This window comes from Oreochromis niloticus, linkage group LG7 (genome assembly GCF_001858045.2).
Source record: "Oreochromis niloticus isolate F11D_XX linkage group LG7, O_niloticus_UMD_NMBU, whole genome shotgun sequence".
Classification (NCBI taxonomy): Eukaryota; Metazoa; Chordata; class Actinopteri; order Cichliformes; family Cichlidae; genus Oreochromis; species Oreochromis niloticus.
In genome coordinates, this window is record NC_031972.2 from 49,836,399 (window position 1) to 49,858,963 (window position 22,565).

The following is a 22,565-nucleotide window of genomic DNA, read 5'->3' on the forward strand; positions in this document are numbered from 1 at the left end:
TGAAGTTGGGCAATAAACTAAAAATATAATGAAGTATCACTTGAGATTTTCTTTTTTATTTATTTATTGTTAGGTTTATTTATGGTCCATTTTATTCATCTTTTTATGTGTATTACTGACTTTTTAAAAACTGTTATTTATTTTCGTTTAACCTGTATTTTCTGTATGTTATTACTGTCTTTTAACGGGAAAGCACTTTTGTCAACTATGTTGTTTCTTAAAGTGCTCTATGTAAGTGCTTTCTTTCGTACTACTAAGTACTGTAAAAAATGCAAAGCTTGTAAAGGCAATAAAAGCAATTTAGATTAGATTCAGATAATTAAAACTAGGCTAGGGTTAAACAATAATAGCACTTATTATTGTTGGCTTAGTTTGGAGACAGGTTGTTACCTTCCTGTTTAGCTCTTTTTCACTTGGTTGCCAGGGTGACACGTCTGAAAAGCGTAGCCTACCTGCTCCACACAGTAAACATACTTCTTTTTTTTCTGTTTCGTGTTTTGCCAAGAGACCGGGCTGAGTAAGAGGGGGGGGGGGGAAGAGGTGTTCATTGCAGCACACTCACACTCACTCACTTCCACTTCTCCCAGAAGAAGAGGGCTGCAGCTTCATCACCATGTCGCGGCTCTCGGTGAGTGATCGTCGGATGATTTCTGCTGCCTCTCGTTATTTCTCCGCTCATTTGTGGCTGCTGATTGTTGCCTGCCTGCACCATCCTCACAGCCCACGCCGCCCGCAGTCCTGCTTTCTTTATTATTATTAGCAAGCTTCTAACCGCAACAGCGACAGCAGCATCACCACAGCTGAACAGCGTTTTTTCTTCCTGTGTCTATATCTCTGATGATTTCTGTTCAGGAAGAGGGCGACAGGGTCCGCTGCGAAGAAATCAGCGGAAGGCGCTACTTGAAATAAATGGTCGCCGGTAAATGACAGGATACATGGAGATAACACAAGTCTGCGCCTGTGAGAAATCTGTGCAAGGTAAGAACTGGATAATTGCGGTCACACTTCACCTTTTTGTTTTATTCTACGCACAGATAGAGAAAACTTCAATAAAGACAGGCTCCTTCTTTTGAAAACGAAGAGCCTAGATGTGCACTTCAGCCAGGGGTTACACCTCACCTGGAAACCCCAATGAGACACTGGGGATTTGCCTTCTGCTGCTTACACCAGCAGTTTAAAAGCGCCTTGATAAACAGTCACATGTAATGCCATTATGGTGCATTTATTGCTCTTTCCTACACCTCTGCCAGTGCAGGGTTTATTGTTTGTTAAGCCTGGGTCCTCCATCTGCCTTCCAGGGAAACCCTCGGGAGGTCCCAGGAGAAGATGGAGGCATTCTGGAGAAGAAAACCTCATGTTGGTAAGACTGATTTGTAGTTGTAATTGATTTCTTTATAACAACATTACAATGCATTCCACAATGCAATATCTTAAAAGTAGGGCAAAAATGCAGTTAAACTGTGAGGTTTCAGGCAGGCGAGTTGCATATAAATTTAAAACACAGGAAGTTTTTTCTTTTTTTTCTTTTAACTTTTAAAAGCAGAAGGCGGAGCTTGTGCCTTCCTCGCTTCGCAGATGTTCTCCTCATCCTCTAATGGTGCAGTGCACTGCTTTGGAAAGATGAAATGTAACTTCTCTCTTTCTCTGTGCTGGTGTGCGCCTGTGCTATCTGTGCTCTTCACGTGCTTTGTGTATGCAGATTGCATGTTTGTCATCTGCAGCATCCTTGTGCGCAACATTACACACACAAAATTAAATCAAGGTGACCTTATGCTGAGTGAAGGCATGTGTATTTCCTTGCACTTTGGATGGGATTTCAATTCCTCAATAATAGGTGTAATTATCCTTTTAGGAATAAAGATGTGGCATTGCTAGTGAGACAGCTCACCTTAATGCTTCCTGTATTACTGTTAGAGTCCTCAGAGTGAGTGACTACCTGAAATATTTCCTGAATCACTTCACTGTAAGCTGTTCAGACTTGCATCTCTTTTCAAGTCCACTGAAATTCCCTGAAAAAAAAAGAAATATTTCCCTAATTATATGCTTAAGCAGACCAAATGGTTTGAACAATAGTGGCCTCCCTTAATAATTAAGTATCATAGTAAGTGATAGCAGGATGATCCCAGCTGTCGTGTTAGATGCTCTATCCTTTTGCAGCTCTGTGCAGGTGCGTTATGCATAATTCAACAATGTTTTAACCTTGTTTGGAAACAGCAGATCTGTCAGTGCACATGCTCTTTCGGGAGCTCCTTTGTGTAAAAAGTTAAAGTGCTCTGATAAATGATCTCAGCATTTGCAGGAAATACACCGGCTCTTGTTTGAGAGTCAACATTTTTCACATCGAGACTGATTAGAAAGGGTGGCCAGACATATTAATGACCCTTAATGCATCGTGTTTATGTATGACCCATGAGAAAAATGTCAAAGTTGGGAGATGACGTCTTCAGCTGTTGGGTAAGACGGGCAGGCCAAGGCAAGGTGTGTTTCAAGTAGACGCATGCAAAAAGACATCATTTGAAGCTTTACCAAGTTTAGGGGTTTGTAGTTTCACCTGGCAAGTGCTCGATCCTGGGCGGAGACGCATATCCCTTTGGGATGGGTCGGGAAGGACATCAGACATTAAAATGCTGGCAAATCAAATATGCAGAGCTACCTGCTGCTGTGACCCCTTGTGAATAAGGGAGCAACTGAAAGTAGCTTTTACCAAGTCAGCCTTTTTTAAGATGCCATGGTTAATCCATTATACTTCTATAGATGTCACATACACAGAGTCTTGCTCATGAGAAGAATGGAACGCAGGATGAAAAGATGAGTGAAACTACATGACAGTTTCACTAAGAAGTGGTAGAGAAGGGTGTTTTGAGCTTCTGAGAAAAAAAAAGGGTGTGCGCTTTAATTTGATAGATTAGTTAAACATGTTGTATCATGTTGACTGATGAGCTCTAGAAGGGCTGGTAGGATTTTATTTCATTTAGTCAAAGTAAAGGCTTCCCTTTTCTCGTTTCCACCATCAGTGTGAAGCTAAGTGAACTGATGACGAGCTTTAGATTAACTTTACAAGAGCCTTTCCAGTCTTCTCACTTTACAGTCTGCAAGTGTGTGAAACTGAATTTTTGCAAAGGATTCTTTGAACTAAACTTTGCACAAAAAGTAGAGAAATTTGTGTTTGGTCAATTATTTCTTTGTTGTTAGAATTCTGCTTCTTGTCAGTAAATCTTATACCATTGGGAAGCTTGTTTATTTTCACTTAAATGGTGCCAGATTTGTATTTGTGGGTTGAGCAGCAGAGTTGAATGTGTGGGTTGTGCCCGTGAAAAACTTGCCACATCTTCTCTGCCTATGCCAAACAGCTTATTCTGCTATTGACTCTTGTTTTGAGCTTCTGGTACACGAGCATGGATCCTGCTACAGGGGTCAGTTGGTGTCTGCTGCAAGCATGCCATGTTTGACTGATGTGCGCCTGTGCCACTGGGCAATTTCAAGCCGGTGTTCCACAAAAACAAGTTGCACCATTATTTGGAGTAAGCCCTTCAAATTTATGGCCAAGTTCTATATAATAGGGGATGTGACAAGCTAGAAGTGGGCTTCCCAAGAACATAAGAAGACTGTTTCCTCACCCTATCAGCACCCTGTAGGCAGTCTTCCACAGATTTGCAGTCAAGGTTTTCAGGACTATATGGTTATAGGTCTCTACCCAGACAATCAGGAAAAGACCACACAAAGTCCGCTCTCCTAGGACTGCCAGGAGGCCTGCCATGACTGCATTTCACCATCAGGCTTGTTTGTGCTGGTGTCAGCAACATGTGCACTTGAACCTGAACATGTGGAGGAATGTCATATCCATCTCTAAGTCCAGATTCTGCCCAATGCAGTTGGATTGTATGGTCAAAGTGTGGAGAAGATGCAGAGAATACTATGCTCATTGCTGAACTGATAGGGTAACAGCTTTTGTTCGAGGTAGTATGGAGGTGTGTGGTGGCATTTTCCTTACTAGAAAAACAAGGCTGGCCATCTTTGCAGGCAGTCTCAGTGCAGGGAGATATCAAGTTGAAATTGTGCCACCAGTGGCCATCTTATATCTACACAGTCTGGGACTGAAGTCTGTCCTTCAAGATGATAATGGGTCTCCCACAGATTGGGGTTTAACAGAAACTACCTCCAGAATTTGGGAGCGGAGAGGATAAAATGAACTGTCTGCAGTCCTGACTTCAACTTCATTGAACACTATTGGATCAGCTTGGGTGTGCGCTTCATCCCAGAGTGACCAACACAACCACACTGGCTGACTTGTGGAAAATGTTGGTTGAAGAATAGGATGCCATCCTACAGGGTGAGGAGAAGGTGCCAGGCTTTTGTGGATGTGTCCTTCCACATCATGCTACTGAGGCTGCTGAGAATCAATAGCAGAATAAGCTGTTTGGTATTGGCAAAGAAGAACTGGCAAGTTTTTAATGGGCACAGCCCACATACTCAACTCTGCTGCTCAACCCAGCCTGTTCTTTACAATTGTGGCACTATTTAAAGGGGAATAAACAGGCTTTCAAATGGTATAAAATTGATTTCCCAGAGCAAATAATTGTTTTTTTTGTTTTTTACAACAAAGAAGGTGTGTTTGAATCAACCAAACACAAATTTACCGGTACCCACAATTTTGGTGGCGGTGCTCCAAAAATAAGGATGTCTGTTTTAATACATATAAAGATATGAATTAAAGATCTGTCTCCACCATTATCCCTCAATGAAACTCGTATTCAAAGTTCAGGAAATAAGACTTAGAACCTTATGTTGAAATAGTAATCAAAGATGTCGTTAAACATTTAACGGAGAAATAATAAAAAACATGTGCTAATCAAAGAATTACCTCTTCTTGTACCAGATAAACTGCGAGTGAGCTCTCCATTGTAAATATAGTCAAACCTTTTTTTTAAAGGAAGTTTTATCAACCACAGTCAAGCTTACGGAACTAAAAGTGGGACGTTGCAACATCACGGGGTTTGCTGGCTTGACCATGTAATACCACTCTTGTGAAATACGGCAATGTAGGAAAAGGTTTCATCATCCTTATCTTCAGTAATCACCACAACAGAGGAACATGTTGGCACTTGAAACACCCTTTTACTTTGTCTCTTCATAAATAAGTCATCCTTTTATTTGCAGATAAGTGAACCGAGACCTCTGCGTCCTTTCTCTTACAATAAATAAAGAGCAAAAGAAAAAAAATCAATCTAAGACAAATTACTGTGTTCAGTAAGAATGGCCTTGAGAATAAAAAAAAAGATAAAATACACAATTATGAAACTTTACCCTAAGTTAACTAAGCTTTCTTTAGGATTTGGCTCTCATTTCAAGAGGTGTTTTGGAAGGAAAATAAATGTTAGGGCAGTCTGAAAGAAAAAAAAGTATTTTAAGATTTTAAACGGAAAGAAAATATAGACAAATGGCCAAAATCTCATATTGATGTCAAATTTGTTCTGCTATGTGTGTGTAAGAGCCAAAGTCAATACTTATGTTTTGTTTATTTGTTATGGTGGCACAGGTGTATAGCTTTACCTGTATCTCAGGTGATTGCATGGGGGTGTGGTCGCAGTCTATTTACCTGATCTCTGTGTTCGCAGCAGATGTTGTTGGGTGAGTGGTTTGTGGGCAAACTTTTCTGTTGACCGTCATTTTTTTGGCACATCAGTTAATGCATGCCCTATTTGTAATTTGATTGAAAGCGCAAACGTTTGTCTTTGTTTTGTTCTTAAGATAAATACGCGAAGTACAAGTACGACTCATTATGGATTATTGGAGGCGCGTCACAGGGACACAACCAACTCAGCCGGCCGCGGCTTTATTTATGGATGAAAGTTGCAACAGTGTGTGAGAGGCAGACTTTAGATGGAACGAGGAGCTCTTACTTTAAATTCTCCTTGCCTCTGTGTTGTCTTCTCTGTAGAGAAAGAGCGCCGTGTGAAAGCCAACGCGTGGGACTACAATGACAGGTTCTCTTATGCCGTAAGTTACCTGCATTAAATTTGCTTTAAGTGTCGGCTGTGGGGTTTCATCGGTGCTGTTTCTAACGATGTGAATCTTCAGGATAATCGCATCAAAACCTCAAAGTACAATATCTTCACCTTCCTGCCCATCAACTTGTTTGAGCAGTTCCAGAGGGTGGCAAACGCTTACTTCTCAGTGCTCTTAATACTGCAGGTAGGAAAAAGTGCTACTGATTGTGTCCTTAAACTATAATTTGATTGATGTAGGAAACAAAGAGGGCTAATGCAAACTTTGCTCACAGTTAATTCCAGAAATATCCTCCCTGTCCTGGTTCACAACCATCGTGCCTTTGGTGTTTGTGCTTGTGATCACGGCTGTTAAGGACGCCACAGATGACTATGTTAGTTTCATTGTTTATCTCTTACAATTTGTTTGAATGATATTCTTTTCACATCTTTTCTTCAAATTTGTAACCCCTTTTTAAAAATTTCAGTTCCGATACAAGAGCGACCAACAAGTCAACAACCGGCAGTCACAGGTTCTCATCAGAGGAAGGTACTCTATGATATTCCTCTGCCTTTCTCATTTACACACCCAGTTCGGAAAAAGTTGGGACGTGTGTGTAAAGTGTAAATAAACAGAATGCAATAAAAACAAATAACATATCAAATGTTTCAGCTGAGAAAGCATTTAAGAAGAAACTTAAAGAAAACAAAACAAGAAGCTGTCGAATTTGATGACAGCAACAAGGATAAAAAGGTTGTAATGGGGCGTGTTTACAACTGTGTAGCATCCCCTCTTCTGTTAACAACAGTTCATAAATGTCTGGGATGTGAGGAGTCCAGCTGATGGACTTTTGGGAGAGGAATATCCCAGTGTTGTCAGATATTAGATTCTAGCTATGTGAAATTAATGAAAGGTCTGGACTGCAGGCAGACCAGATCAGCAACCCAGACTCTTCTATTATGAGGTCATGCTGTTCCAGATGTGAAAGCTGCCAGTTCTATAGGCACTGATGCACTGACATACCATCAGAGATGCATGCATTTGAACTCAGTGCTGATAACAAGCCGGATGGTCCCTCTGCTCTTTAGACCACAGGACGTGGCGTCCATGTTTTCCAAAAAGAATTTCCATTTTTGATTCATTTGACCAAAGAATAGTTTTCCACTTTGCTTCAGTCCATTTTTGAATGAGATTTGCCTCCAAGACACAGAGGTGTTTCTGCTTTGTGTGATCGAGCTTTAACCTGCATTTGTGGGTGATACGGTGAACTGTGTTCACAGACAGTGATTTCTGGAAGTGTTAATGGCCCACAGTGATCTCCATGAGAGAATCACACCTGTTTTTAATCCAGTGGCATCTGAAGACCTGAAGATCACAGACATCCAGTATTGATCTTTGGCCTGGAGATTTCTCCAGATACTCTGAATCTTTTGATGATATTATGTGTGTATATGATGTTAAAGTCTTTACAACTTTACGTGGAGGAACATTAATTTTAAGTTTTTTGTTATTTTTGGGTTTTTTGCACTTTGGTGAACCTCTGCCTGTCTTTACTTCTGAGAAACTCTGCCTCTCTAAGATGTCTTTTATACCCATTAATGTTACTGACTTGCTGCCAAATCAAAATCTTCCTCCAGCTGTTTCGTTTTAGCACCACTTACCTCTCTGGCCTTTTGTTGATCGCATCTTAAGTTTTTTAAAGACGTGTTGCTGACACTGAATTCCAAAAAGCGAATATTTTTCATGAAATACAAAAATGTTTCTGTCAATCCTTTATTTACCATGGGCACCTTTGAGCACTTTTTAAATAACTGTAACTCTGTTACTGTTTCTGCTGGAGACCAAAGTCAAGCTGTTTCAGAATGAAGAGAAAACATGCTTTATGGGGGGATTTGGTGTAACATGGTAATATGAGACATTAAAAATGGACTGCTGTCTGAACATGGACAGAAAAAAATCAGGTCTGCTTTTTGCCATGTGCACTTCCCATTTTGGAATCATTGCATTCTGTGATCGTTTACATTTTAAGCAGCGTCCCAACTCAACTCTGGAATTGGATTTGTAGATGCTTTCCTGCAGTGGCTACATTTACAGATATTCCTAACCTTTTGTGTTTCCTGTTTTTCAAGTTTGCAGAATGAAAAATGGATGAATGTTCGAGTAGGGGATATCATCAAACTAGAGAACAATCAGTTTGTTGCTGTGAGTAAAGCATTGCTATGACACTCTCACACTACACGCTAGAGTGTAATATCAGCCTTTTAGATTAACATGTAGTAAAGAAAATGGGTTCTTTGGGGGGAAATGGGGCCAGCTGAGTGCTGTTGCAGGTTCAGTGATGCAGAAATTGATTTATTGCCTTTTTTTCCACTGCTGAGTAATTTTGTATTGGATTCACACACAGGCAGACATCCTCCTTCTCTGTAGCAGTGAGCCTTATGGTCTGTGCTATGTTGAGACTGCAGAGCTAGATGGGTAAGTTCTGCGCAAGGTATAAAAAAAGTGAGGCGGGAGCAATCGCACAAGACATTCATATGAGCACAAAAAGTGCACACGTATATTTAATTTGACGTTTAGCAAAAATAGCCAACTTTTCTTTGTCTTCCTTTTTTTTCCCTCCAGAGAGACCAATCTAAAAGTCCGCCAGGCTTTAACCGTTACCTCAGATTTGGGAGACATTTCTAAACTGATGGACTTTGATGGTGAGATGATGCCAAAGTTTTTATTTTCACATTTTCTCTCATTTTGTCTACTTGTATCTAATTATTTGTGACAGTTTGATCAGTCATGGCTGATGAATCTTTGTCTTCCTTTGTTCCTCAGGAGAAGTCATTTGTGAGCCTCCAAACAACAAGCTGGATAGGTTTACTGGAACATTATACTGGAAAGGCAATAAATATCCTCTGGATAATGAAAAAATGCTTCTGCGGGGCTGTGTACTCAGAAACACTGAGTGGTGCTTTGGAATGGTCATATTTGCTGGTAATAGTTGGTTTTTAATGGTTTTATTCTCCACATCCATTAGCTGCGTCTATATTTTTCTTCTTTGCCTCGATGGAAAGGTCACAGACAGTCTTATTAATATTCTTTCAACACTGACGGTTGTTTGTGCGTCTGCTCAACAGGCTCACAAACCAAACTGATGCAGAACTGTGGAAGGACGAAACTGAAAAGGACCAGTATTGACAAACTCATGAACACTCTGGTTTTGTGGGTAGGCTAATTTTTGTAACTCTGCTATGCATTTATGATGCTAGCATGGGCTGATGATTGTGGCTTGGTTGGCTATTTTAAAAGCAGCCGTTCTTGTTGTAAATAAATTGCAGAGGGAGGTGGACTGTGTGATTTATTTCTCTTTGAAAAGCTGGCAGTCCAGAGTTGCATTCACAGGTTTTAAATGTCACATTTTGCACCTTTTACTACAGATATGCTCATATATGCATATACAACATACCACTTTATTTGATGCATCTTGGGGAACAAAAATATGTACTCTTCTCTTTTTTCAGATTTTTGCCTTCCTTATTTGTATGGGAGTTGTTTTGGCAATTGGACACACTATTTGGGAGACGTATGTTGGCACAAACTTCAGAGTGTTTTTGCCGTGGGACACGTTCCAGATTAGCGCTGTGTTCTCTGGATTCCTCACCTTCTGGTCCTACATCATCATCCTCAACACTGTTGTGCCCATCTCGCTGTATGTCAGGTAAGCACCTATGCAGTCGTCGTATAAGACATTTTCAAATTAAGGCAATCACACTTACTAGGAAGCTGGTAAATAGTTGTATTGCTCAATACACTTTCTTCAGTGTGGAAGTCCTGCGACTTGGTCACAGTTACTTCATTAACTGGGACCGGAAGATGTACCACAGCCCGATGGGCACTGCAGCCGAAGCTCGCACCACCACCCTGAATGAGGAGCTGGGCCAAGTGGAGTTCATCTTCTCTGACAAGACAGGCACCCTGACCCAGAACATCATGGTCTTCAGCAAGTGCTCCATTAATGGACAGATGTATGGTATGGAGCTGTAGTACTAGTGGCCTCTTACAGGGTTAAAACACTGGGCTAATTAGCCTCTCAGTTAAATTGGGCTAATCTTCAACAAAAACTACTGAACAGTTTAGGATGGGAGCTGTGTGATCGATAAGTCTAAATGTTTTTGTTTTTTTTAGTTTGTTCACCCTAAAATATTAAAATAGTTTGGTCATATTTACTGTAGCAGACTTCAGGGGGTAATCCTGGCAGCCAGGTCCAACCACAGAGGCGATTACTTCTCAATCTTCGACAAATCAATTAATGATAAAGCTCTCAATTGTTCGCCTTTCCCACCACATCTCCGACTTGTTCACTGTTTATAACCCAGTTAGAGCTCTGTCCCTTTTTTAAGTGTTCCTGAGATCCAAGTGTGCTGAGGCTGCTTTCGGTTACCGCGCTCCTGTTCTTTGGAACCAGCTACCTGCTGATCAGGGATCAATCACATCTGTGGCGACATTCAAAAACAGGCTCAAAGCCTTTCTGTTCACACAGGACTTCAGTCAATAGCTGTGTGCTTGTGCTTTAACCCCTTAACGCCTAGCGCATCATATTTGAAACATGGGATTTTTTAGACTTCTATATCATTGGTGCCCCTCTCCCCCCCGAAAAAGCAAAATAGATTGCACGATATGTTTTTCAGCAATAAATAACAACATTTTCAAAAAACTTGAATTTCCTGGCAATTGCTTCGTGGTTCAGGCTTTAAGGGGTTAAGGGGAATTGTAAACCTGCAGAGGTTTTTATGTTTTTCTCTTCTGTGTTAAGCACACTGTGTTCACTTATAATCAAATGTGCTATATAAATAAAACTGCCATTGTTACTTTTATGTTTTTAGGTGATGTCTACGATGAATTTGACCAGAAGGTGGAAATTACAGAGGTGAGCAGATTGAAAAAAGCAGAAATTCTTTCTCTTTCTAATGAAACAGATGTGACACAATCACTGAGCTGGTGCTTTCATGTGCCCTCAGAAAACAGCCTGCGTGGATTTTTCCTTCAACCCTCTCTGCGACAGAAGGTTCAAGTTTTTCGACAGCAGCTTGGTCGAAGCCATCAAAATGGAGGATCCTGCAGTGCAGGAGTTTTTCAGGCTGCTGGCCTTGTGTCACACTGTCATGCCAGAGGAGAAGAGCGAAGGTAAACATACATGATCCAGACACTGTAGCTGTAAAAATTCAAAGAACTCCGATTCACTGATGTGTTTATGTTCAAATGAAGGAAATTTGGTGTACCAGGCACAGTCACCTGATGAGGGAGCACTGGTCACTGCGGCGCGAAACTTTGGGTTTGTCTTCCGGGCGCGAACCCCAGAAACCGTCACACTGTGTGAGATGGGACGAACCGTCACCTACCAGCTTCTGGCCATACTGGACTTCAACAACGTGCGCAAGAGAATGAGTGTCATTGGTTAGGTCTTCACTCATAACAGCAACGCCACGATTAATTCACAAGTAGTCATCATGAAACTCTGTGGACAATAATTACGAAATAGCAACACGAGGCAATATGTCTGATTATTTTGTATCTACTGACAATTTAGTTGACAGCCAAATAATCCATGTATTATTTGTCCTCTTGCTGCGTTTTGTCTTGTTATATAGTGAGAAGCCCAGAAGGCCAGATTAAACTCTACTCCAAAGGCGCTGACACGATTATTTTTGAACGTCTGGATCCATCCAGTGAAAACCTTATGTACACTACCTCAGAACACCTCAGTGTAAGTGTTATCAGAGTGGATAACATAATGTCTCCTTCTTTGTAAATAATTGCACCCTGGATCGCAGATTTAATGATTTGTTCTCTTAGTCAGATGTTTATTTTTCCATCGTTTTTCATGCAGGAATTTGCTGGGGAAGGGCTTCGAACATTAGCTCTGGCCTACAAAGACCTCGATGAAGATTATTTTAAAGTTTGGATGAAGAGGCTTCTCTTTGCCAGCACTGTAATAGAGAATCGTGAAGATCAGCTTGCTGTCCTTTACGACGAGATCGAACTGGGCATGAAGGTAAAATTGACATGCTTTTGTGTACACTCCCAAAGCGATCGATCCCATTTAGTCCTGCTGACTCACTGCTGACTTTGTTGAAGCTTCTAGGAGCCACGGCAATTGAAGACAAACTTCAGGAGGGAGTTCCAGAGACCATCGCCTGCCTAAATCTAGCTGACATTAAAATCTGGGTCCTTACAGGGGACAAACTAGGTACCTGTGAATGATGACTTTAATATCGGCTAGATTGTCTGTGGAAAGATACACAACTGTAAACTGTTTAATTTCATTAGAGACAGCAATGAACATTGGGTACTCCTGCAACATGCTGCGAGATGACATGAATGAGGTGTTTGTTATCTCCGGCCACTCCCTGCAGGATGTGCAGCAGCAGCTCAGGTGACATGTTATATATTTTTTGCATTTAATTCACATTCAGGGTGGTATTCTCTGGATATTAAATGTCCCATTTATAGAAAATCTGTGAATTTAAAATGCTAAAAAGCCGCCTTGAAGAGAATTCTGGTGTGATTCACTTTCACTGCCTTTCATCTTTCCTCAGGAGCGCCAAAGAGCACATCCTCGGCCTGAGTCGCGTGAGCAGTGCAGGACATGTTGAGAAGACTGATGCGTTTGCAGATGATTCTGTGTTTGAAGAAGCTATAATTGCAGAGTATGCCTTAGTTATCAATGGACACAGTCTGGTAAGATAACAATGAAAAGTGGTTTCATGGAGACTGCCTTTAATTAAATGCTCATTTCTACTTCTGCGCTGGTTTTTGTTTTGTTACTGATGCCCGCTGGTTTCACACTGTTTGCTAAATGGCTCCGATGTTCTTTGTTGAGTCTGCTGCGTCTCTGCCTGCTGCGGCTGAACAAAGTCTACAATAAGCTCTGCCCTCGGCTTTATTACAGGATTTTATTAACATCATTTTACACGCGAGCTGCTCTCTTGCTGTGCCCCGGGCAGAGTGCATGATGCACACAGGGATGTTGCTTAGTGTCCCCTCCGCAGGGGGTTGATGTTACAGGACAGTAATAATAGGTTTAATAGGTGTGGTCTGGGTATTTTGCCCTTAGGCTCACGTTCTGGAGCCCCAGCTGGAGCACATCCTGTTGGATTTGGCCTGTCTATGTAAAACGGTGATCTGCTGCCGGGTAACGCCAATGCAGAAAGCTCAGGTGGTGGAGCTGGTAAAGAGGCACAAGAGAGCTGTCACCTTGGCCATAGGAGATGGAGCCAATGATGTCAGCATGATCAAGAGTAAGTTTCAGACCATCCACGTGTGGCGTGCATGTAGTATGTATTACTATTACAAAGTGAAGTATAACATTTACAAATGAAAAGAAATATCAGGAGTTCTCAAGAAAATATCACAAACTGATGTGGATGCATATTCTTCTGCATCCAAGGACTCAGTTCATGTGTGTGTAGAGGGAATTTTCAGCCTTGCCAGAGGTAAGGCACTCACTCCGGATGGGTGACAAATTAAAGGAAAAACCTGAGGGGAGCTGGTAATTCTGTTATGCTTCGAAGGGAAATTTTGCTGGCATGGTTAAAGATCACAGGGAGCACTGTGAATGAGAATGCCCACATCCACAGGGCACAAGGGTAACTGAAAGATTATGGTAAACTATGTGAATCATATAATATGACTTATGCAGTCAAACCGCTGAGTACTTACTGGGGTGATTCTTGGATGAATGTTTGTTCTTATTTTCTGCTTAACAGAATTTTTCTTTTTTTGTATACCATACAATAGCCAAATCATTTACAACGCCCTCCCCTGCCCCAACACTTTACAACCAGCCACACACTGTGTAAATGGCTGGTTGTAAAAACATTTCTTCATTTATAAAAAAACTCAGTCCTGACTGTTATTTAACGATGTTTGTGAATATATTTCCAGAATCTTGTCATTTCGGTCACTGGTAAAAGCTGTTTGTAATGATGAATATTTCAGTTTTGAAGGGCAGTGCTTCACATGCTGTGTTTCTTACTCAGCTGCTCACATCGGTGTTGGGATCAGCGGACAGGAGGGGATGCAGGCTGTTCTGGCCTCAGATTACTCCTTTGCCCAGTTCCGGTACCTGCAGAGGCTCTTGCTGGTTCACGGACGCTGGTCTTACTTCCGCATGTGTAATTTTCTGGGATATTTCTTCTACAAGAACTTCGCCTTCACCCTGGTGCACTTCTGGTACGGTTTCTTCTGCGGCTTCTCAGCTCAGGTGAGAAAACTGTAATGAAGCCTTCAAGCATATTTGAAGCTTTTTTTTTTTTTATGTGTGTGTTGAATCAATTATGCATGCCAACTGTCAGGTCTGGTTTTGTGGTGAGGTCACGGAGGCTGACCTCAGGACCACTGGAATAAATGTGTCTCCTTCTGAGTCTGTAGAAGCCACAAGGCCTGTCAGGAGTGTCTTTTATCTAATTTAGGAACAGACCGAGTCCCTTTTGTTCCTAATAGACTAAAGGTGAAGGAGATGTGTTCACTTTGTCTAGAAGGAAGAGTAGTCGGCAGAAGAAATAATCTAAATGTTCCCTGTTGGAGGACAGTCTTCGCAACCGGGAACAATACAGTCTGTCAAACCTTCCCCTGGTACACCAGCACAGATAGGCTTACTTGTGTAGAGTTTTCAAAAGTAGAAGAGGCAGAGCCTTCAGCTATCAAGCACAGCTATGCACTTTGTCAGGCAGACGCGCTCTCTGCTTTTAAGGTTTCTTTTAAAACTTTTACATAGATCTTAAAATTAGATCTATGTAAAAGGTGTTTCAGGTGATCGCGAACCATCCTGTAGTCCTGAATATAAACTCAGACTGCTATTGTACTTGTTTTGCTTTTTCCATTTTATTGTGATCATGTAAACAACATACAGAAAGTAATTTAGAAAAAAAGATAAGAGAAAAACAATACAAAATAAAGCACAAAATAGTTTAGATATCGAAAAGAAGTGGGAAGAAGTGCACACTTATTTAATCCCACCTCTTCTCCACGAGTTATCAGTTAAGATTTATCCAACGTCTTATTGTTATAACCTGAAATATACTATATGCGCAATATATACAAATAAAATAAATGGAATCTGAGCTGCAAAAGCTATATACATATTTATACAATTACAATTTAGAACGCTTGGTTTTACAGCTCCACCTCCACACATCAAAGTCAAATACCTCCAGTTTAGGATGGCTAACTGTAAAAATCTGGATAAGCAGAAGTTGTGAGCATAACTTGATAAACGAAGAGAAACTCAAAATCTTCCTTTTTTTTTTTTTTTATCTTGTGAAAACAGCAAAGTTAGGTCTCATTTTGAAGTGCTTGATGTTTGGACATTGCTTTAAGACCCCTCTCAAACTGTTCCCCAGTTCACTCCACACCAGTGACAATGTCACAGAAACACAAAAACTTTTCCCCACAGTACACACATTCACAGTTTCGAATTTGCAAAAACTCCTTAAATTATAACTTCATCTATTTACAGAACACATGGTTTGAATATTTTCTGGTAGTTGAAGTTTTATTGTTCTGAACAAAATTTGTGCTGTTTGGAATTTCAATAGATTTATAATTTTCCGTATTTCAGGTAGTAGTTCAAGTCAATTTACATGATTCATTTGCATTGTGAATGATTCAGACTGCCTTTGTTTAGAATAAAAAGTGAAGGTTATGTATGTTTATACTTATTGTACCACAGACTCTAAATAAGGTGAAACACGTGAACTCTTCCATGTCACTGACTTTCATCCATGTTCTTCCAGTTTGTGTTCAGTCTTGTTTTCCTTGATGCCTCTGTCCTCCTCTCTGGTCTGATCTTTCCTTTGTTCTCTCTGATACTGAGCTGGAAGCTGGACCTCTCGCTCTTCTGAATGTTTGTCCTGTATAGCTGGGGAAAAAACCCTGCTCTAATAAAATGTCCTCTTTCCACAGACTGTGTATGACCAGTGGTTCATCACCCTCTTCAACATTGTCTACACATCGCTGCCAGTACTAGCAATGGGACTGTTTGATCAGGTAATAATAGATCTTGTACAAAGTTAAATAACTTAAGTTTTATTTCAATGTGGCTATGCATATTTTAAAACTTTGCACAAAAAGCTAACTTTTTTATTTCAGTAATCTCTCTCTGATGGTAAGCTCCTGAGCCGTCTCATAGTTTAATTTTGTTTCTTCTTTTCAAGATACTGTCAAGTCATTCAGGTGAATATTTTATTACTGTTGACCTCTTTCACTGTGTCATGATTGATAAACCCATCAGACGTACCTAAAAGTCTAACCCTACAGTAGGTTGTAGCTTAAATTTAACCCATGCGATTAGTGTTACTAATCCCAATTTATACTCTACACTCATCCCCTTTAACTGACCATTTGTCATAAAACTGCTGCAGAACATTTTCCTCAGTATCCTCCCATCATTTAATTTATTTCTTATTAAAATAAACAAGAGTCTATAATATCATACTCATGCTTTTTCTGTTTTCTAAAGGATGTCAATGACCAGAACAGCCTTCGCTACCCAAGTCTGTACAAACCCGGCCAGCAAAACCTTCTCTTCAACAAGCGTCAGTTTTTCCTGTGCACACTGCAGGGGATGGCCACGTCATTCCTGCTTTTCTTCATTCCCTACGGGGCTTTCCCTCTCATGGTGAAAGAAGACGGCTCCCCCTTTTCAGACCAACAGGCGTTTGCCGTCACCATAGCAACGTCCTTGGTCATTGTTGTAAGTGTTCAGGTGAGACTGCAAATATCACAAAATACTGCCAAAACAGGACTGCTAAATGAAAAGAGGGTCTTATTTTTATCATGGTTTGATGCACGTCTGCTCCTAGATCGGACTCGACACGCACTACTGGACTGCAGTCAATCACCTCTTCATATGGGGGAGCCTGATGGTGTACTTTGCCATATTATTTGCAATGCAGAGCGACGGCTTGTTTGGCATTTTTCCGAGCAGTTTCCCATTTATCGGTGAGTCTGGTTCAGTGTGGCGTACGCAAGAAAATTACGTTGATACGAGAAAATTGCATTTCCGTTTATTCCTCCTCAGGCACGGCTCGTAACTGTCTGTCAGAGAAGAGTGTGTGGTTGGTTGTTCTGCTCACCACTGTGGTGTGTGTTATGCCTGGCTTAGTCGTCAGGTTCCTCAGAGTGGATCTCTTCCCGACGTTGACAGACAAGGTACAGCAACTGCAAGTTTACTCAAAATATTTTTATTGAGATATTGTAGATAGTTTACCCAAAAAAAGGGAAGCACAAAAAATGGTTACATTGAAGACAGAACAGAATTCTCACGTTAACACATAGGTAAAGAAAGTTAGCAGAACACCACAACCCGGGAGAGGCGATTAATGCTGACAATGCTGACCACACAGAAGTTAGCTGTAACACAACTGAATTTCACATTCCCATTAACACGGTGAAGCCTACAAAGTGGAAGGTCGTCGGACCTCTATGAAATAAGCAAATCGGTTAGTCAGCAGGAACGTCCTTAAATTGAAGATTAGGGGTAATTTGTCAGAAAAAGACCCCAGATTTGATCAAATTTGCCACCATGATTCTGGATGGAGCAGTGGATCTTTTCAGGACTGAGACACGACATGAGATCAGCAAGCCACTGAACATGGGTGGGCGGGGCAGCAGCCTTCCACCTCACCAAAATGGCACGTCTAACCGAGAGGGAACCAGAGGACAGCAAATGACATTTTGCCCCGCTAATATACTTATCATCCTCACCCACTGTAGCAAAAAGAGCAAAGAGGGGGTTGAGAGCCAGTTTCAGGTCGGTAGCCTCGTTCAGAGTACAAAAAAAACTCCTCCCGAAAATGTGCGAAGGCAGGGCAGGTCCAAAACATGTGGGTATGATTGGATTGGCATCATCAGACCTGCACCTATTACAGCGAGGGTCTAAGTCAGGATAAATCTTAGATAATTTGGATTTAGATAAATGGGCCCTATGAACTACTTTAAATTGTAATAGGGAGTGGTGAACGCAGAGTGATGTGGAATTTACCAGAGTAAGGACTCAATCCCAAATGTCATCTGACATAGATACAGCCAACTCTTCTCCCCATGTGGATTTAAGGCCTTCAAAGGGAGCTGAAGTTACAGCAACTGCAAGTTTGAGCAAAACAATGAACACCTGGTGGAAGTAACTATGTCAGTATAGTAAAGTATGAAGCTTCATACTTCAACTAAATTTAATAGGCAAATAGTACTTCACTATATTTATCTGACAGCAGTAGTTACTATTAACTCTTTGGATTAAGATTTTTGCACAAAAAAAAACTACTGAGGATTATGAAATTGTTCATAAAAAGTAATAACTAAGGAAAATTACAAATAATAAATAGAAATCAGTGAAGCAGATCCTCCCTATATCCTCTCCAGACTCCTCAAATTCATCTGTAAACCAGCCTCTACGACTAAAACAACTAGACTTAAGAATCAAACCAACTGCAGCAGTAAAATGCTGTTTGCAGTATTGGTAACCTAATTCTTATCGTATGAGTTTCTGCAGAATTAGCACTTTTACATACAATATATTGTCAAAAGTATTTACTCACCCAACCAAATCATTGAATTCAAGTGTGCAATCACTTCCACGGCCACAGGTGCATAAAATCAAGCACCTAGGCATGCAGACTGCTTCTACAAACATTTGGTAAAGAATGGGTCATTCTCAGGAGCTCAGTGAAGTCCAGCATGGTACTGCGATAGGTCCAGTCATGAAATTTCGCCGCTACTAAATATTCCACAGTATTTCCATCTGTTAGTTATAACAAAGTTAATGTTATAATGTCATACATGTTATATAATTTTATAACAAAGTGGAAGTGATGGAAACAGCAACTCAGCCACAAAGTGGTTCGCCACGTAAAACAGAGCAGGGTCAGCGGATGCAGAGGCACATACTGTGCAGACGTCACCAACTTTCTGCAGAATCAATCGCTACGGACCTCCAAGCTTCATGTTGCCTTCAGATTTGCTTAAGGACAGTTTGTAGACCCTTGTGAAATGCAGTGGTGTAACGCACACTGGGGGTGATGCTTGATGCTGTTGCCAGGAGAACAGCATTTGTCTGAGGGTATAAATTTAAGTAAAAAGTTTGGTGTTGGGTTTTCGGGTGTTGGGCTCAGCCTTTTAGTTCCAGTTAAAGGAATTCTTAATGCTTCAGCACACAAAGACATTTTGGGCAATTTCACGCTCCCAACTTTATGGGAACCGTTTGGAGACGGCCCCTTCCTGTTACAACATGACTGCATGCCAGTGCACAAAGCAGTTTTATGAAGACATGAATGAGCCAGTTTGGTGTGGAATAACTTGACTGGCCTGCACCTCAACCTGACATAACATGTTTGGGATGAATTGGAGCGGGGACTGTGAGCCAGGCCTTCTTCTCAAACATCAATGTTTGACCTTACAAATGTGCATCTGGAAGAATGGCCAAAAATTCCCATAAACACCGCTAAATCTTCTGGAAAGTCTTCCCAGACAGTTCAAGCTGTTATAGCTGAAAAGGGTGAGGTGACATCATATTAATCCCTCCTTTTGGCAATATAGTGTATACTTTGCTAATAATACTTTGTACTTTTTAAATTAGATTTAGGTCTTTGCTTTATACATTGGGGACTTTATATATTTAATACCCATGTGTTGTGTATTTACATACTTTTCCCATCCATGATGTATTTCCGCAGGTTCGTCGTCTCCAACAGTCCAGGAAGAAACAAGGACCTCAGGAACAGAACCTGAGGCGAGTACGCAGGACAAGCTCCCGCCGCTCTGCCTACGCCTTCTCCCACCAACAGGGCTTCGGCGAGCTGATTACCTCAGGCAAAAACATAAGGAGGAGCACAGTCTCTTCACTTTGCTCTCCCGAAAGAATAGCACAAAGCCACAGCTCCAGCTGGATAGAAAACATGTTAAAGAGGAAGAATGAAGTTTCCTGTGCCTCACCTGAAAGTGAAGGTGGAGCACCAAAAAGCGGCAACAGAGCAATACAGACTCGAAGCAAAAAAAGCACGCAGACTGAACTCGACATTTAAGACACTGCATACAGTAAAGGGTACCGTATGCATGGATCCTACAGACCAAGCACAATTCTGAGTGAATCTTTGCTCAAATCAGCTACACAAATGTACCTCAGTTATTTTTGTTGTTGTTGTTTTTTTTTTAAAAAGTGCGAGTTATGCGGACACTGAATGTTATAAATGCCAGCCAAAACATAATTAAACGAGGGAACCATTCCCGAATGAACAAAGAAATTGGCAAACCCTCACTCTGACAGCATAGGTTATTTTTCATGACAATATTTGCATGAATTGCAAAAGTTAAAGAAACATTTATCGTTGCTCAGAAATAATCCAGTTTGACCTTAGTTTTGTACCATTATAATGGCATGGCCTCTTCTGATTAATAAAGACGTTTCAGTACTTTTAGCTGTTACAAAACAAACCTTTGTGCAATAAAAACAAACGCAGTTCCCAAAAAAGTCAGAACGATGTATAAAATGTAAACAACGGCAGAATGGCAATCATTTGCAAATCTCACACCCATAGTGTATTCACAATACACCACAGAAAACTTAGCAGATGTTTAAACTCAGGAAACATTTGAAGAAAAACATTTGATTTTAAATTTGATGCCATCAACACATCTCAAAAAAGCTGGGACATGGCCATGTTTATCACAATATAGCATCTGTCCTTAAACATCTGGGAACTAAAGCTGCTGAACTTTTGGGTTTAATATATCCCAGAGGAGACGGCAGCGTTTCTAGATCGTGTTCGCATTTGTCGATGGACCAGTGAACTGTCTTCTCACACAATGATTTCTGAAACTGTGCAGTGATTTCTGTGGCAGAATTTTTGGCCTCACCCCCTGAGCACAGAGATTTCTCCAGATTCTCTGGATCTTTTGATGATATAATGTACTGTATAGATTAGACATTCAAAGTCTTTGCAATATTACATCGAGGAACATTATCCTGAAAATTTTCCACAATTTGTATACAGTTTTTTTCATATCCAATCATCTTACTCAGCCTAATTAGCTGTTGCCCAACTTTTCTGAAATATGTTGCTGTCATCAAATTGAAATTGAAACAATATTTCTCATCAAATAGTAAAATGTCTCAGTTTAATCATTTGACATGCTTTCTAGGTTTTATCGTGTGGGTTTGAGATTCGCAGATCATCGCATTTTGTTTTTATTTACATCTTACACAGTGCCCCAATGCCCCAACTCTTTTAGGGCCGGGCTCGTAAATTACAAAAGGGAAGATCGCCCTGGCCACAAGTACAAAATGCACCATCTTTAAAAACTATGCACTGAAACACACTTTCTTCTTAACATACATCCAAAGTGCTAAAAAATAAGTATTGTAAATACTGAAGTAATGCTGCTGAATAGGATGGTAAGCACAATTAATTACAGATTTTAAACGTTTAATACATTTTACAGTTTGTGGCATACAGCATACCACAATGACACTGCTCTGAGATCCATTGCCCTGTGCTGTGCCTTTAATAGTTTCTGTTAAAGACAGCTCTCTTCTATTTAATATGTCATCTCTGATTTGGCCTGAGTATATTTAAGGACAAAGTAAAACTGGAATGCATGGCTTGAGTAAGACATAAGAAAATAAGTGAGGTTTGATCATACATCGAAGAAGTGGATAAGTTTTACATTTAAAAATTACTTAAACCATCCCAGTTTTTTGAAGTAGATAATTGTTCATAAAAGAGATGCAAACACAGGGCAGGTAAAATATGATATAATAAAGGCTTTTGAGCGTTTTGCCATTGATGGATTCATAAGGAAAGAATGAGATATACCCCTAGCTGAAAACCCTCACATAGTGGTGTTCTTCTTTCAACTGCTTTCATTAGGGGTCCATCTCAGCCTATCTTCCTCTGTCACACCAACCTCTCTGCATGTCCTCCTCCACCACATCCATGAACCTCCTTCCTCTTCTCCTCCTGCCTGGCAGCTTCATATTATAAAATAACCACTCTCTCCTCCACATCTCCAAACCATCTCTTGCCTCTCTCACAAACTTATTTGGATTTGTATTTTAACCATTTACTTGCTTCATACTTAATTTTTATTATCATTTTACATGAATAACATGTAAAAGGGGCCACTCTTATGTACTACGAAACTAAAAAATGCCCCCCCCCCCAACACACACACTTCTTTGGAATATGATGCATAGACCTCTAAGCCTCCAACAATCAATGCTCTTTTATGAAGTAAAAAATATTACTGTGCAGAAGTTGACATCCAGCATTTGAGCCTTTTGAATGTCTTTAATACACTACAACCCCAACACTCTGCGTTTCCATTAATGCACATGGAGAGAAGTTTTTTTTTTTTGCCTTTTAATGTTAGTGTCTGAAATTTTAATTTAGATGAATTTTATACAGCACAAGTTTGTTTTTGTTGCTGTTTTTCTTACATTTGCTGTCTTTTTGTTTATGAGAGAAATGTGCAGACAGACAATGACTTCTCAACAAAATCTTTCATTATAATAAAAAAGAACATGTTTGAATGCACCA

The 22,565-nt window shown here is 40.5% G+C and overlaps 1 protein-coding gene across 5 annotated transcripts; it reads left to right on the plus strand.

Annotated features, from left to right (window-relative positions):
• The first annotated feature begins 331 nt into the window (after window positions 1–331).
• On the plus strand, window positions 332–22,545 carry atp8b4 (ATPase phospholipid transporting 8B4). Of its 5 annotated transcripts, none has more exons than XM_003443962.4 (29): window positions 337–628; window positions 853–978; window positions 1,299–1,360; window positions 5,939–5,997; window positions 6,079–6,192; window positions 6,281–6,379; window positions 6,473–6,534; window positions 8,115–8,187; window positions 8,390–8,460; window positions 8,608–8,687; window positions 8,809–8,967; window positions 9,111–9,199; window positions 9,495–9,691; window positions 9,795–10,003; window positions 10,857–10,900; window positions 10,992–11,157; window positions 11,239–11,427; window positions 11,622–11,737; window positions 11,861–12,025; window positions 12,109–12,220; window positions 12,301–12,406; window positions 12,570–12,711; window positions 13,088–13,271; window positions 14,013–14,236; window positions 15,937–16,020; window positions 16,493–16,738; window positions 16,836–16,974; window positions 17,054–17,184; window positions 19,704–22,545. In XM_003443962.4, exons 3-29 carry the CDS (start codon window positions 1,327–1,329, stop codon window positions 20,049–20,051), a joined length of 3,642 nt encoding a protein of 1,213 aa, XP_003444010.2. In that variant the 5' UTR covers window positions 337–628; window positions 853–978; window positions 1,299–1,326; the 3' UTR covers window positions 20,052–22,545. The 5 variants fall into 5 exon arrangements, with proteins under 5 accessions (XP_019217258.1, XP_019217256.1, XP_019217257.1 ...); XM_013270552.3 differs by having other exon boundaries at window positions 857–978; XM_019361713.2 differs by lacking the exon at window positions 1,299–1,360 and having other exon boundaries at window positions 332–628; window positions 16,493–16,726.
• The last annotated feature ends 20 nt before the right edge of the window (window positions 22,546–22,565 follow it).

What these genes read in the sequence shown, in the direction of transcription:
- atp8b4 (XM_019361711.2), top strand. Translation starts at nt 924, where the DNA reads ATGACAGGATACATGGAGATAACACAAGTCTGCGCCTGTGAGAAATCT. An exon ending in CTACCTCAGAACACCTCAGT is followed by an intron (nt 11,738 to 11,860) that starts GTAAGTGTTATC and finishes TTTTTCATGCAG; the next exon opens with GAATTTGCTGGGGAAGGGCT. An exon ending in AGATCGAACTGGGCATGAAG is followed by an intron (nt 12,026 to 12,108) that starts GTAAAATTGACA and finishes ACTTTGTTGAAG; the next exon opens with CTTCTAGGAGCCACGGCAAT.